Source organism: Humulus lupulus, chromosome 1 (assembly GCF_963169125.1).
Source record: "Humulus lupulus chromosome 1, drHumLupu1.1, whole genome shotgun sequence".
In the NCBI taxonomy this organism is placed as follows: domain Eukaryota; kingdom Viridiplantae; phylum Streptophyta; class Magnoliopsida; order Rosales; family Cannabaceae; genus Humulus; species Humulus lupulus.
The window spans coordinates 16,395,622-16,410,067 of NC_084793.1; the positions used below are offsets into that span (position 1 = coordinate 16,395,622).

A 14,446-nucleotide genomic window follows, 5' to 3' on the forward strand; every position below is an offset into this window, starting at 1 on the left:
TACATAATATCAATTTCGAAGAAGATTTAGAATGCGTAGACACGTATTCCTATGCATAGTGCAAGCTCTAAAAAATCATTCGAAGTATTTCCATATGAGGTTTGATGCAGTCGGTAGAAGGGGGCTTTCGCCATTACAGAAGTGCATTGCTGCTATGTGAATGTTGGCATATGGAGCACCTGTCGATTATGTTGATGAGTATGTTCGAATTGGTGAAACCACCACTATTGAATGTCTAGTCAATTTCGTTCGGGGAGTGAATGATATTTTTGGGACTGAATATTTAAGACGGCCCAATGCTGGGGACATCCGTTGCTTACTTCAATTGGGGGAGGTGCGTGGTTTTCCAGGCATGTTGGGAAGCATTGATTGTATGCACTGGGAATGAAAAAATTGCCCAGTTGCATGGAAAGGCCAATTCACACGAGGTGATCACGACAAACCAACAATCATGCTCGAAGCAATTGCGTCACAAGATTTTTGGATATAGCATGCATTTTTTGGTGTTCCAGGATCCAATAATGATCTCAACATGTTGAATCAATCCCCAATATTCACTGATATCTTACAAGGGCAAGATCCAAGAGTTGAGTTTACGATAAATGACACACATTACAACAAGGGGTACTATCTAGCAGATGTATCTATCCAGAGTGGGGTACATTTGTTAAAACTATCCCACTGCCTCAAGGAGAGAAAATAAAATTATTTGCCCAATGCCAAGAAGCGGTACGCAAAGATGTTGAGAGAGCATCCAGAGTACTTCAATCTCGTTTTGCTATTGTACGAGGACCATCACGTTTTTGGCAAATAGATGTTCTCAAAGATATTATGTATGTATGCATGATATTGTACAACATTATTGTCGAGGATGAAAGAGATGCATATGAGAGTTTGTTTAGAGTACTTCAAGCACTTTTTTTTTTATATAAAAATTTAATATCTCTTTTAAGAATGTCCATAAATGCTTATTATTAAAATAAGTCATTCTTGATGAAATTGATTAGAATAATTTCACCCTATATTTTCATTATAAATTATAATCAAATCACATTGCAAAATAAAAATACAACAACAAAAAAAAATATGTTTCATCATTACTTTATAGTGAAGACTTGTACTTGTTTAGTAATTTTAATTTATATTTTCTAAGACTTTAGTTTTATTACTATTTACTAGATTGAACTTGTTAAAAGTAAGATCTTTTGAACAAATTAAAGCACTTTCAAATTATGAAATCTATGTATAATAATGGTATGATTTAGTTACTATTTACTATCACGTGCTTGGTGTAGTGGTGACCCCATAGCTTTGTAACTATGAGATCCAGTTCAATCCAAATCTAAAGCAAAAATTGTACATATTTACATATGTATAAATTTATAACTGCAAATGGTGGTGTTGCTAGTGACGGATAATTTTAGGAATCATTAACATGTTAAACATTGCTATTTGTACTGTGATTGACTCACAAATTGAATAAGAATTCTTTAATAACAAAACTCTCTATTCCACTTTCCACTCTCTTCTGCCCAAAATTAAAAATTATGATTTCGAAAATTCTATACAATCTTTAATAAGATCAACAAAATATTTTGCCTTTTTTTTTTTCGATTTGTACTTGCACATTAATTTTTAAACTTTTATTATTGGAAAGCAACTGCTGCTGACTTAAAGTAAGTGGTGACATGCATGCACCCGGATTTTAGTACCCAATGCCAATGGCGTCACCAAACAAAATCAGAATTATTACAAAATTATCAAACACCTTTGGTTTTGGCCATGGCGGAACAACCAGCCTACACCTACTACGTCTGCGCCCTTCTAATCTCATTGCTATTTCTCTCCCCAGCAACACCAAACGAAGACCAAACATCATTATCACCTTCGGCAGCCATAGCCAGGTTCCAACAATATCTTCGAATCAACACAGCTCATCCTAACCCCAACTACTACGAAGCAGCTGATTTCATCATCTCCCAAGCCAAATCGCTCTCTCTCGAGTCGCAGACTCTGGAATTCGTTAAAGGGAAGCCCCTGATCCTCCTCAAATGGCCCGGCTCCGACCCGAATCTTCCCTCCGTTCTCCTCAATTCCCATACCGACGTGGTCCCCGTCGAGCACGACAAGTGGGTCCACCCACCCTTTGGTGCCGAGATTGATTTGGAGGGTAATATACATGCCAGAGGGTCTCAGGACACCAAGTGCGTCGGGATGCAGTACCTTGAGGCTATTCGTCGATTGAGGGCTTCTAGGTTCGAGCCAGTGCGTTCCATCTATTTGTCTTTTGTCCCAGAAGAAGAGACCGGTGGTTATGATGGTGCCCAGAAATTCGCCGAGTCTAAAACTTTTATGGAAATGAATGTGGGCATAATGCTTGATGAAGGTAAGTGTGTGTGTCTTTTGATTGAGATCACTGGAACTGACGACTTGGACAATGGTTTTTTGACTTCGTTTTTGGTTTTTGGAAATAGGGCTTACTTCGCCAGATGAGAACTACAAGGTGTTTTACGCGGAAAGGAGTCCGTGGTGGCTGGTGATAAAGGCCACTGGGGCACCAGGACATGGTGCAAAGCTTTATGATAACACTGCCATGGAGAATCTGATGAAAAGTGTTGAAAGCATTAGGCGGTTTCGGGCTTCGCAGTTTGATATGTTGAAGGCTGGTTTGATGCCTGATAGCGATGTCATTTCGGTTAACATGGTCTTCCTCAAAGCTGGGACCCCATCTCCAACTGTGAGTTTGACTCATTCTTTAGCTCTTGATTAACAACTAAATATGAGTTTGTATCACAGTAACGTTTGAATATTGGATTAAATAGTGTTCCCTCGTTTCATATATAACTATTATGATCGATTACCAGTGTATAAAACTTTGTGGATGCAAGAAATTTTCTATTGTGGCATGCGTTTTGGTACAACAGTTGATATAAACCTGGTTTGACAAACAACCAATTTTCACGCTCTTGAATAAGTTGTCAATGTCATTACATTCATTGATGAAAATGATGATCCTGAAGTATTTAAAAGCTTTTTTTTTGCAGGGTTTCGTCATGAATTTGCAACCATCTGAAGCAGAAGCAGGTTTCGATGTAAGGGTCCCGCCAAATGCTGATCCAGAGTCTTTGGAAAGAAGAATTGCTCAAGAATGGGCACCTGCTTCACGCAATATGACATTTGAGGTAGTAATTCCCTCGCTTGTTTCTTTGCTCTGAACCTTATTGGAATAAGGTATTATCTTGGTCGGGTAGAAAATTGCTTAACCAAATGCCATGCTTTCAGACTTTCTGCACTTCAAAGTTTCACCCTTTTGTTTGTCTTTTTGTATCATTGGCGGCAGTTCAAACAAAAGGTTCCTGTTCTTGATAAATTTGGAAAGCCAGTTCTCACTACAACTGACACTTCGAACCCCTGGTGGACTCTGTTAGAAGAAGCTATCAGGAAAGCCAATGGAAAGCTTGATAAGCCACAGATCAACATCGGGACAACAGATGCTCGCTACTTCCGGGTGCGTGGCCTGCCTGCTATCGGCTTCTCTCCCATCGCCAATACTCCTATACTTATTCACGACCACAACGAGGTGAGAATCCAATCCAATATGTTTTCAATTGTTTAGTATTGGTGTATGTCATTTTATTAGTTTGAGCTCATGATAAACATTAGGGATGTTTATGAAATTTCTGTTAAGTAGTTGATTTACAGCTAGTCTTACCACTGTACTCTGTCTCACCTTGGCTTACAGTTTTTGAACAAAGCTGAGTACCTGAAAGGAATCAGCATCTACGAATCCATTATCGAAGCTTACGCATCTTATGATGAGCCTGAAAGAAATGAGAGCGTCAAGGATGAGTTGTGAGAGAGTAGACATGGCTCATTCCTCATCTTATGCTTAAGGCTCATTCCTCATCTTATGCTTAAGATGAGGAATGTTCTGTAATAACATGGCCTGCGGTAGGAAGTGTTAGATTCCCAATTATGCTTACGCTGATGTACTAACGAGATGTTTTTGTTATTGTAAGAACTTTTTTTTGGGTACGTAAATTCCTGTCATATTGCAAAACTTCAAAATAATGGGGACATTTATGGCATAATGCCCATCATTCATGTGCATAATGAAATTGTATATTTTGGGATGATCGTATCTTTGCCAGTAATCAACAATCTAACTGTGTTGTTCACTATACACACTGACCATAAGCTAGCAAAATGTTGTAGACTCTTCTTCTACCAGTAATCCCCACAAGAACACATGCCATTTTGAAAATGATGGTAGCGAATGGGGTCCCGTATCACAATAGTTCTTTTCTCCATATTTGATAAGAGTTTTGCAAAGACATGACAGTCTCCGCAGATCCTGATGTTTTTCCTAACTCGAATAATTTTTTCTTTTGGCAAGGTCATCAAACCAAAGACAATTGCCAATTTTTCGCTATGATATCGAAGTGAATCTTCACTTTGTTCCCCCTCAAGGTCTTGCAAAACAAAATTGGTGTCCGGAACATATCCCAGTTCCATTAATCTCTGAATCAACTGGCTTAGGTGCCTATTAATGCCATCCATCTGTGGATGCGAGTTATCTCCTATAGTGAAAGCGTGAATCTGTTTGTTAACTTCAATCCAGCTACATCCTGGCTCTTTCCTGACTCCTATGGCTCTCATGCTCCTTCTAACTTCGGTAACATCAGTCCATCTCTGAGAATTTGCATAAATATTAGATAGCAGAATATAGGTTCCAGCATCTTCAGGATCCAGTTTTAGTATTTGCTTGGCTGCGTGCATGGCTAGGTCTACATTCCGGTGAACCCTGCACGCACCGAGCAAAGTTCTCCATGTAACGGCATCAGCTTCACACTTCATTTCATGAATTAAATTAACTGCTTCGTCAAGCTTTCCAGCCCTTCCAAGAAGATCAATGATGCAACCGTAATGCTCCTTTGTGGGCTCTATCCCGAATAGCTGCTTCATTGATCGAAAATAGTACCATCCATCTTCTACAAGACCGGCATGGCTACAGGCAAACAAAACTCCAAGAATTGTAATGTAGTTTGGTTTAGTCCCTGAAACTTTCATTGTCTCGAATAACTTCAACGCCTTTTGGCTGAAACCGTTTTGAGCTAACCCTGCAATCATAGTACTCCAGGAAATTACGTCCTTCTCCTTCATCCTATGGAACAGACTGTTTGCGTCTTCAAAGCTGCCACACTTGCAATACATATCAAGAAGTGCATTGTTCAAAATTAGATCATGGTCAAACTTCAATACGTGAACATGAACTTGTCTACCCAATTCCAAAAGCGCTAATCCTGTACACGCTCTCAAAACACTTGTCAATGTGGATTGGTCAGCCACAAAACCTGCCATTTTCATGTTCCTAAACAGATTCAAAGCTTCGTCCCCGATGCTGTTTTGTGAGAAACCCCCAATGATGGCGTTCCAAACAATCAAGTCTCCAGTCACCATCTCATTAAAAACACCTAAAGCATTTTGAAGTTCACCCCATTTTGAGTAAATATTAATGAGAGCGCTACGAACAAAAACATCAGACTCCAACCCAACTTTAATTATACTAGAATGAAGCTGTTTAAGAATCCATGAATCGAAACATGCTCTCAGAACAGAGGAGTAGGTGAACATATTTGGCCTCAAACCTTCTCTAAGCATCAATACTAATAAATCCAATGCCCTGACATTGAGTTTAGCATTAGAGTAAGCTGCAATCATCGTCGTCCAAGAAACAACATTTCTTTCAGGCATTAAGTTGAACACTTCCAGTGCTTCCTCCAAGATACCAAATTTAACATACATACTAATGAGAACGTTGAGTACAAAGGTCTTCGGCTGATACCCATTTGAGAAAAGGTGTTTATGGACGAGCTTACCCTGTTCGACAGCCCCACGAGCCAAGCAGCACTTAATGAGCTCCGAGTACGTAATCGAATTAGCCCAAACTCCACGGCGTTGCATGGCGTCCATAGCTCTCATGGCCGCGGGCAGTTGTCTCTGATAGCAATATCTGGTGAAATCCTCGACCAGGGAGGAGGATGACAATGATACCGGGTCATTACAAAACGCCAAAATCGTCCCCGAGAAACGACGTTGTAGAACGGAAGGCGGCGCTGCGCAACGTCGCTTGCAGATGGCTCTCATTGTGTCGTTCTGATTTTTCAGACGCACCGGCACCCATACAGTCCAGGTTCGATTCCCGGCCGGTACATCAGAGCTCTGAGGAGTCCTACGCCACTGTGATGATTGGGTTGGGTCTATAGTTGCTTTCTGATTAACGGGCGAGTTCAGTAAGAAGCGTTTTTTTTTTCTTGATACATTTTGAGAGAATTATTATTATATTATTATTTGGTCTATGCTATTATTTTTTAAGTACTATTTAATAATACCAAATTATACATATTTTTTCAAATAAATAATTTTACAAAATTTCAAAAATATTTTATTTTATTATAGAATAGATTAGGTTTTTAAATATTTTATTTTTTGATATTAAAATTTTATTATATAATTATCCAAACCAACTTTGTCCTATGTTAGTTGTCTTGACAAGAAGGCAAGCACAATTTTCCTAAATATGCCCTTCGGCCTTAGCCTTAAACCTCTCTTGGATAGAAGGGATTTTCATTATGCAATCTTTAAGGTGATTTGATCACATTTCTCAATTTTTTTTTACTTTTATTTAAAATAATTTTATAATATACAAATACAAAGAACATATTTATTATCTTATTGAAATTAACTTTAGTAAAATAATTAATATAATAATGTAATTTAATATTTATAAAATTACATAGTAAATGAAAATTTAAACAAATCAAATAAATACAACAATATTCTCTATACTTTATTCTTATAATATGATATTATAAAAAAGAAATAAGTCTAAATTAATACTATCAAAATATGGTGATAGATTTTTTATTTTTAATTTGAATTTTCAAATGATTAAGAGGGAAAAGGTGAGAGATTACGTCAGGTGGGCCGAGATCTATGGGGAGTGGGCCGTGGGTGGGGACAGAAAAGCCCAAGTCCATTAAACCCAAATTGAGTGTTGTCTTGTCTTCTCCTCCCTTCGCACGCATTCTCCTCTCTTCTTCCTTTCCATAATTCCACTCATTATTTCTCATAGCGCAGTAGACTCGATTCGAAACGACGTAGTTTTAAGTTGAAAGGAAAGGTTCTGGTCTGTCACCATCTTCTTCCTTCCTCAACGGAGATTCTCTATTCATGGGAAACCCATGAGTTCTAGCGCAGTGAAGAAGAATCGGTCTACGGAGCTCGAAAGCGCAAAATCTGGATGATTTTCTGAGTATGAATTGTTAGATTTAGTGAAACAATTTCAGAGTATTTTGTGATCGGAGTGTTGGATTGGGAATGTCTCTGAGAATAAAAGCGGTGGTGGATAAATTCGTTCAGGAGCTGAAGGAAGCTCTGGACGCAGATATTCAGGACCGAATTATGAAAGAGAGAGAGATGCAGAGCTATATCGAAGAGCGGGAACGTGAGGTCGCCGAGCGCGAGGCTGCTTGGAAAGCCGAACTCTCTCGTCGTGAGGTACTACTACTAATACTACTATTTTTCATTATCTTCAACGATTTAATTTTGTGTGTTTTTAGTTTTCAATTGCTTATCTTACATTTATGGAAATCAATCAAACATATTATGGAGAAATGAGTAACGCACTCAGTGATTGCTTTTGCTTGTGAGTTGAGCTCCTTGTAGAAGTTTAGTGTAAATGTGTAGACATGTTGTTAGGCATTTTGATTTAGTTTCTTTAGAGCGGTCACCATGGGTGAAGTCCATGGCTTGCTCTTGTAAAGTATGAGAATAGATTAACTTTAATTGTAGCTCAATATGATCATAAGTCTGTAATTCTTTTGTGTGTCCCATAGAAGGTCCAATTCTTCTACCGAGCAATGTGAAGTGATCATTGCTATTAGCTTCATACTAAAAAAAAGTTCGATTCAATGCTTTTGTGTTTATGATATGTTAGGGTAATTTACTTTCCCATCATTAGAATGATCGTCTTAACATTAAAAAACTAGCCTTTTCTTTTGCTTCCAAGAACACGGTAGAGGTACCTAGGAAGCAAATTACATGCCTGTCAATTTGAGCTAACCCTTTTGGGTAAAGTTGTTTAGTATTTTTGAGAAACCTTGAATCAGAGTTCGACTCAGTTGTTTATCTTACTTCTTTAAAGATAAAGCAAACATCTTACGAAGAGAGTGAGTAATTTGTCTTTCTTTGCTCAGGTAGAAGTTTTGCACACGTATCTCTTTCTTTTGATTCAAGAAGGGTAGTTTGAGTTTTTAGGCTTATGGTTTGCTCCTTTGAGAAACAAATGATTGAAGCTTAATGACTAATGATTATGTCTGTCTTGCATCAAGAGTTCCAATAAAACGTCTCATTTTTCTACTCTACCCCTACCTGGGTGCTGATGAATTTATAACATGTTTTTACTGAACTTCAACTTCAGACTACTCTCTCACCAAACTACTTGAGCTAGCTTTGATTTCAATGACATTTTTTGTCTACTTAACACTAATCTAAGAGTTCAACGTAATGCTTTATTTCTCTTGACTGCTGTGTTGATGATATCTTAAGTTTCTCCATTGAAAATTGTGTTATATTTAATACTAGTGTTTTGTTTTGCTTTGAAAATGCAGTATTGAGATGCCCAATAATGCCCATTTCTCTTCCTATACTAATTGCTAGTTTGCTTATAATTGGATAATACTTTCTATAAAGTTGTTAATTATGGTAATCAGAAGAAGCAGGTAATTCTGAAGTTCTAATCCAAATCATACGAGTCTTTCTCAATTTATATGGGTTTAACTTTTAACAATCATTTCCATCTTTTGTAATTGTTCTCGAGTGAATGTTGTTTTTCAAATACAACTATTAAAAGTTTTTGTTACTCAAACTTCTTTTCTGCATCTATCAACGCCTTATTTGTAATTGTATATCAGTGCAGGTGTGACATGAGAATATAATCTGTTTGATCATTCAAAGTTAAAAAAATTCTTTTTCCTTGTTGTCTCAGGCAGAGATTGCGCGGCAAGAAGCAAGACTAAAGATGGAGAAAGAAAACCTTGAAAAGGAGAAAAGTGTCTTGATGGGAACCGCGTCGAATCAAGATAATCAAGATGGAGCTCTTGAAATCACTGTAAGTGGAGAAAAATATCGGTGCCTCAGGTTTTCAAAGGCAAAGAAATGAGACACTGAAATGAATAAAAGGCTGAAATTTTGGGGTGGCTAGATTCTATGTGATTTTTTCTTTTTTTTTGCCCTTTAACTTAATATATGACTTTGGAGTTCTTATTCACTCCTAATGCTTTGTGTACACACATGTAGGTATCCCATTACAACAAAATTAAATTGATTATGCCCTCTGAACATTATTGTTTGATTCAGTGTAACGAGGTTTTTTTTTGGTTAATGGAGAAAGAAAAAGGAACATTTATTTTGTTACTATTGGTTGTTTCAAAACTACATGATGTCTATCCAAATAAAAACACCAATACATAGCTATTTTATGGTCTTCTCAACTCTATTTTTTAAACTATTTTTATTTTATGTACCTAATATGTATTTTGCCCATGGTTGAATGAAAACTGGTTTTAAAACCGATATCCATCATCCCATATTAACAACAATTTGTAACCAAGGGTTAGAGTTTATTTTGAGGAACATTTGGAAATGGGTTTCCAATAAAAAAATTTGGACTGTATTAAAAGTAGGGATCAGATGGTTCAAATGAGTGCCCAATGTCGTAACAGGCTTGGGGGCAGACACTCATCTCGCATAATAGCAAGTTTAGACCACTCATCACATCCCGTTTCTGCCTGAAGGATCATACTTACAAATAATTATCATATCCTCATTTATCTTCTTAGCTTTTACATTAATCTTTCTCAATTGTCGATGTGGGACTAAAAGTGGTTCGATCGAGAGTTATTAGTTTTGAGTTCCCATATGCTTGAGCCTAGAGCTTACACCTACTACGACTAACTACGCCCTCTAATCTCACTGCTATTTCTCTCCCACGAACACCAATCACTATCACCTTCACCTTCGGCAGCCAGCCATAGCTAGGCTCAAACAATAAATCCCCACTGCTACGAATCAGAGGGTTTTTTGGTTAATGGAAAAATAAATAAAAAGAACATTTCTTCTTTTGTTGCTATGAATATTGCCATAATAATAAAATGGTCTGATTTTTGTTGTTTCAAAACTACTGTTTGGTAAGAGGAAAAAGTGGTTGGATGGAGACGAGAGAAAGAAGAGATTTGGAAGGAGAGGAAAGATTATTAAAAGAGTTTATAGTTTTTTTTGACCATGTGTTTTTTTGATAAATGTTTTGTAAAATGGTTAAAATAGAACCCTAACTCAATTTTGACGAAGAAAAAATTGAATATAACAACACAGTTTTTAAGCAGAATGATTTTATTTTTGTTCTGAATTGTTAGTTTGACAAATTATTTATGATTTTAGTTGAAAAAACATTGACCAAAATCGAGTTTAGGGTTCTATTTTAACCATTTTACAAAATATAGAGTCCAAAAAGTAATTTGTCAAAACACAAGGTCCAAACAGGTAATGGAAAAAAACACAAGATTCAAAAAAGTATAAATCCTTGTTAAAATGAGAAGTTTACAAATTTACCATTTAGATTCCTTCTATTAAGGGAAGGATTCATACTCTTCATTTTCTTTTGTTTATATATTTACAGCATAAATATTTAATATTTTATACTTGTTATAGTTAAATACCTAATTTTTTATTTCTATGACAAAAATATTAAATGTTCAATATATAGTAAAGATAAATACTTAATCTTTTTTCTTTGCGGCAAAAATATCTAAAATTGCTAAAACATTACTTTTGTCAGTACCTTCTGTGTTGAAACGTTAAACATATTGACTAAGCAAACATTTGTCACTTTGTAATCACAGTCAATTTCATATTTATTTTTTTTAAAAAATATTTTAAATTAGAAAAATAAATTGGAAAGACATTTTAAATTAATACAAATTTAAAAAATACACATTTTGATAACAAAAATACATAAATTACAGAGTGATACATATCTGTTGAGTCAACACTTAACAACTTTAACATATGAGGTATTGAAAAAAGTAATGCTTTATAAACTTTAGGTATTTTTGCCGTAAAGAAAAATGAATATGTATTTATCTTTAACATATATTGAATATTAAGTATTTTTGCCGTAAAAATAAAATATTAAGTATTTAAACATAACAATTCTAAAAATTGAGTATTTATGTCGCAAATATCACAAAAAATAATTATGGGAATGATTTAGTAATTTCATGAATAAACAGTATTCTATGATTTCATTTCTCCATTTTTCTTACCAGCAATTTAGAGGGATTACTACTCTCGTACATCCTCTTTATTCTCCCTCCACCTTATCAAACATAGTGTACATGATGGTGTTGTTTATATCCAAAATAAAAAAAATAAAAATAAAAACCAAAAAAAAGAAAGAAAACAACATACAAAGTTATTTATGGAATTTTTCTTATAAATTGTCATAATTTTTCTCAAGAGGGCACAGTAAAAGACAGTGAATTAAAACGTGTTTAAAAGGCAGCCCTTGAAAATCGATACCCACTATCCCATATTTGTAGCACTACCATACAAAAATAGAAAAAATGAAGCTTCTACAACTCTGGCCGTTAATTGAAAAATAGAGCTGTTTTCCAAGAGAGATATTTCGTCACTTATATGAATACAACGGTATTGTGAATAAAAATAAACATAACTAACTAAACTATGTGAAGCAAGTATGTATTATCTAACGATTCATCAAATAGGAAATACGTGCAAGAAAATGAAAAAAAATACGTGTAAAGAAAGAACATGTCAAAAAGTAATGATTTATACAATAAGAAAAAACCACGACCAGTGATTAAGCTGCTTCATTGACCTTATAGAGGTTGAGTTTTTTTCTAATTAAAGTATAAAAATAAATTGAATTTTTTTTTTCAGCATGGTGTCCACTTCAGGAGTAACGTGGGTCCTCAGTGGGAGGGAGGGAGTTAACGACAGTTATTTACTATGTCAAAATTTCCCGCTTGAAATAGTTTTAAAATAATGTTCAACATCCTAGTGTTTTTTGCTACTCCCAATACTAAAACCAAGCTCATACAGACTTCAAATCAAATCTACATAACAAAATTATTATTGAAAAAAAATGGCAACTGCTCTTACAAAGTGTAACATTATGAGTCTTCACTTTGGTACTAAGTTGCTTTTCATGTTATCCATGTTTTGTTTCCAAAGCGTTTGTGTTAGTGCAAGAGAGCTATCAAGGAAAAAAGCTGCAAGTGTTGAAGGGAAAAGAAGACTCTTTCATGCATTCAATGTGAATAGCTTTGGTGCTCGAGCAGATGGCCAAACCGATGATACCCATGTTTGATCTCAATACTCATTGTCTTTTTGTGAAAATCTTAGAAAAATTTAGCAATATCTTATGTTTGGGGGTTCAAAACAAAATCTTAAAAAGCTTGTTCTTAACTTTTCCTTATGTTACCACTGTCCATGAGTCCAGGCTTTTATATCAGCATGGGAGAAGGCTTGCGAATCCAAAGGTAGAGTGGAACTTTTAGTACCAAGAGGGACATACTTGATTGGCCCTCTTAAGTTTTCAGGCCCCTGCCAAAATGTATTGTCTCTCACTATTCGAATCGAGGCAAGAACTATACTCTTTCATCTCATAACTAGTTCTGTTTTGTTATGTAGTTTTGATTGGTTACTGGCTATATTTGCAGGGTTATTTGAAGGCTTCAACTGAATTGTTCAAGTATGATTCTGGTGGTGGTTGGGTTGAGTTTAGATGGCTTGAGGGGATAATTTTGACTGGAGGTGGTACTTTTGATGGCCAAGGTGTTAAAGCTTGGCCTTACAACAATTGCCTTGAAGACTCCAACTGCAGAATCCTTCCCACTGTATGTTCCATCAAATGGACTCTTAAATTATATTTTAGGCTCTAGAGTCTCTACTAATGAGGAAGTGTTTATTTTTTTTAATCTCTTACAGAGTATCAAATTTATGGCAACAAACAGGACAGTAGTCCGAGACATAACTTCAATAAACAGCATGTTCTTTCATATAGCTCTTGTGGGATGTAACAACTTCATAGGTAGCAAAATCAAGATCATAGCCCCTGAAGATAGTCCAAACACCGACGGAATCCATGTCGAAAGAAGCTCTCATGTCTATATTTCTCGATCTAGTATAGGTACTGGAGATGACTGCATATCAATTGGACAAGGGAATTCTCATGTGACCATAACAAACATCACTTGTGGACCTGGCCATGGCATCAGGTCCTTTTACTTAGCTTCCTGTTTTGGCTTAAACTGACTCCCTTTTCTGCTGCTTAAAATTACTAAAACCCAACATGTTTACATGTTATTTTACAGTGTTGGAAGCTTGGGAAAGTATCCAAATGAGAAAGATGTAAGTGGGTTAGTAGTAAAAGACTGCAAAATGACAGGGACAAGTAATGGGATTAGGATCAAGACATGGCCTAACTCACCAGGAAGTAGTGCAGCCACCAATATGACATTTAAGAACATTGTAATGAACAATGTGAGCAATCCCATTATAATAGACCAGTCCTATTGTCCATCTTCATCTTGTTCCTGCAAGGTAACCAAATTCAGACAATGGCTTGGTTTTTTTTTCTTTTTTTTTTTAACTCTTTAGAAGATTGATAAAAATGGCTATACAAAATGCAATGCAGGCACCCTCAAGGGTGAAATTGAGTGACATATACTTTAAGAACATAAGAGGAACATCATCATCTGAGGTAGCAGTGAGTCTAGAATGTAGCAGAGGATTTCCATGCCAGAATATCTACCTTGAAAATGTTCATCTGGATTTGTCATCAGGGGATAAGAGTTCAACTTCCTTGTGCAGCAATGTCAGAGCCAAATTTATAGGCACCCAAATCCCACCCCCTTGTTACTAAACTGTTTTTGTTTTGATGATCCTAGTTGTTCTCATAATCATTTATACTTTATTCTGCAGTTTCTTAATGGATTGGATTTGTAGTTGTTATTGAAAATCGCTACAAACGACATCAACTTTGAATAAGGCAGCAGGTATCTTGTGAAAGCAAAAGGTTTAAACGAAGTAAGCTTAAAAAATATTCATTTATTAAACGACATCAAGTTCTTCTCATAGCATAAAACGACGTGTCGTTTAAATGGAGGTGCTTTCCAATTTCCTTTTCCAGCACTTGGATCTCCACTAAACGACATATTAAGTTCCAGAAAACGAGTTGTTGTGAAAGAAAAAGGTTTAAACGACAGTAAACTTAAAAATATACTTTCATTAACCGACATCAAGTGCCTATAACATAAAACGATATGTCGTTTAAATGAAGTTGCTTTCCAATTTCCAACAT

The 14,446-nt window shown here is 35.9% G+C and overlaps 4 protein-coding genes and 1 non-coding gene across 5 annotated transcripts; 3 read left to right on the forward strand and 2 right to left on the reverse strand.

The window, feature by feature from the left end:
• Positions 1-1,681: 1,681 nt before the first annotated feature.
• LOC133787035 (uncharacterized) lies at positions 1,682-4,136 on the forward strand. The gene is made up of 5 exons (XM_062225519.1): positions 1,682-2,386; positions 2,475-2,737; positions 3,045-3,182; positions 3,341-3,580; positions 3,743-4,136. Exons 1-5 carry the CDS (start codon positions 1,693-1,695, stop codon positions 3,854-3,856), a joined length of 1,449 nt encoding a protein of 482 aa, XP_062081503.1. The 5' UTR covers positions 1,682-1,692; the 3' UTR covers positions 3,857-4,136.
• LOC133787019 (pentatricopeptide repeat-containing protein At2g03880, mitochondrial) lies at positions 4,105-6,319 on the reverse strand. The gene has a single exon (XM_062225518.1). The coding sequence runs from the start codon at positions 6,145-6,147 to the stop codon at positions 4,225-4,227; it is 1,923 nt and encodes a 640-aa protein (XP_062081502.1). The 5' UTR covers positions 6,148-6,319; the 3' UTR covers positions 4,105-4,224.
• Positions 6,320-7,073: 754 nt separating this feature from the next.
• On the forward strand, positions 7,074-9,477 carry LOC133787051 (uncharacterized). The gene is made up of 2 exons (XM_062225520.1): positions 7,074-7,560; positions 9,050-9,477. The coding sequence occupies exons 1-2, from the start codon at positions 7,381-7,383 to the stop codon at positions 9,221-9,223; spliced, it is 354 nt and encodes a 117-aa protein (XP_062081504.1). The 5' UTR covers positions 7,074-7,380; the 3' UTR covers positions 9,224-9,477.
• Positions 9,478-9,745: 268 nt separating this feature from the next.
• LOC133813341 (small nucleolar RNA Z279/snoR105/snoR108) lies at positions 9,746-9,843 on the reverse strand. The gene has a single exon (XR_009884364.1). It is a non-coding gene; the product is annotated as a small nucleolar RNA Z279/snoR105/snoR108 (small nucleolar RNA).
• Positions 9,844-11,161: 1,318 nt separating this feature from the next.
• LOC133815672 (exopolygalacturonase) lies at positions 11,162-14,087 on the forward strand. Its single transcript, XM_062248506.1, has 6 exons — positions 11,162-12,445; positions 12,584-12,724; positions 12,804-12,980; positions 13,072-13,361; positions 13,458-13,686; positions 13,781-14,087. The coding sequence occupies exons 1-6, from the start codon at positions 12,227-12,229 to the stop codon at positions 14,006-14,008; spliced, it is 1,284 nt and encodes a 427-aa protein (XP_062104490.1). The 5' UTR covers positions 11,162-12,226; the 3' UTR covers positions 14,009-14,087.
• The last annotated feature ends 359 nt before the right edge of the window (positions 14,088-14,446 follow it).

Bases quoted from the DNA above. Each gene is read 5' to 3' on its own strand.
- LOC133815672 (XM_062248506.1), top strand. From the start codon at position 12,227: ATGGCAACTGCTCTTACAAAGTGTAACATTATGAGTCTTCACTTTGGT. The intron at 13,362-13,457 runs GTCCTTTTACTT...GTTATTTTACAG, and splicing joins GGACCTGGCCATGGCATCAG to TGTTGGAAGCTTGGGAAAGT. The intron at 13,687-13,780 runs GTAACCAAATTC...AATGCAATGCAG, and splicing joins CTTCATCTTGTTCCTGCAAG to GCACCCTCAAGGGTGAAATT.
- LOC133787019 (XM_062225518.1), bottom strand. From the start codon at position 6,147: ATGAGAGCCATCTGCAAGCGACGTTGCGCAGCGCCGCCTTCCGTTCTA.
- LOC133787035 (XM_062225519.1), top strand. From the start codon at position 1,693: ATGCACCCGGATTTTAGTACCCAATGCCAATGGCGTCACCAAACAAAA. The intron at 2,387-2,474 runs GTAAGTGTGTGT...TTTTGGAAATAG, and splicing joins GGGCATAATGCTTGATGAAG to GGCTTACTTCGCCAGATGAG. The intron at 3,581-3,742 runs GTGAGAATCCAA...CTTGGCTTACAG, and splicing joins TTATTCACGACCACAACGAG to TTTTTGAACAAAGCTGAGTA.
- LOC133787051 (XM_062225520.1), top strand. From the start codon at position 7,381: ATGTCTCTGAGAATAAAAGCGGTGGTGGATAAATTCGTTCAGGAGCTG. The intron at 7,561-9,049 runs GTACTACTACTA...TTGTTGTCTCAG, and splicing joins CCGAACTCTCTCGTCGTGAG to GCAGAGATTGCGCGGCAAGA.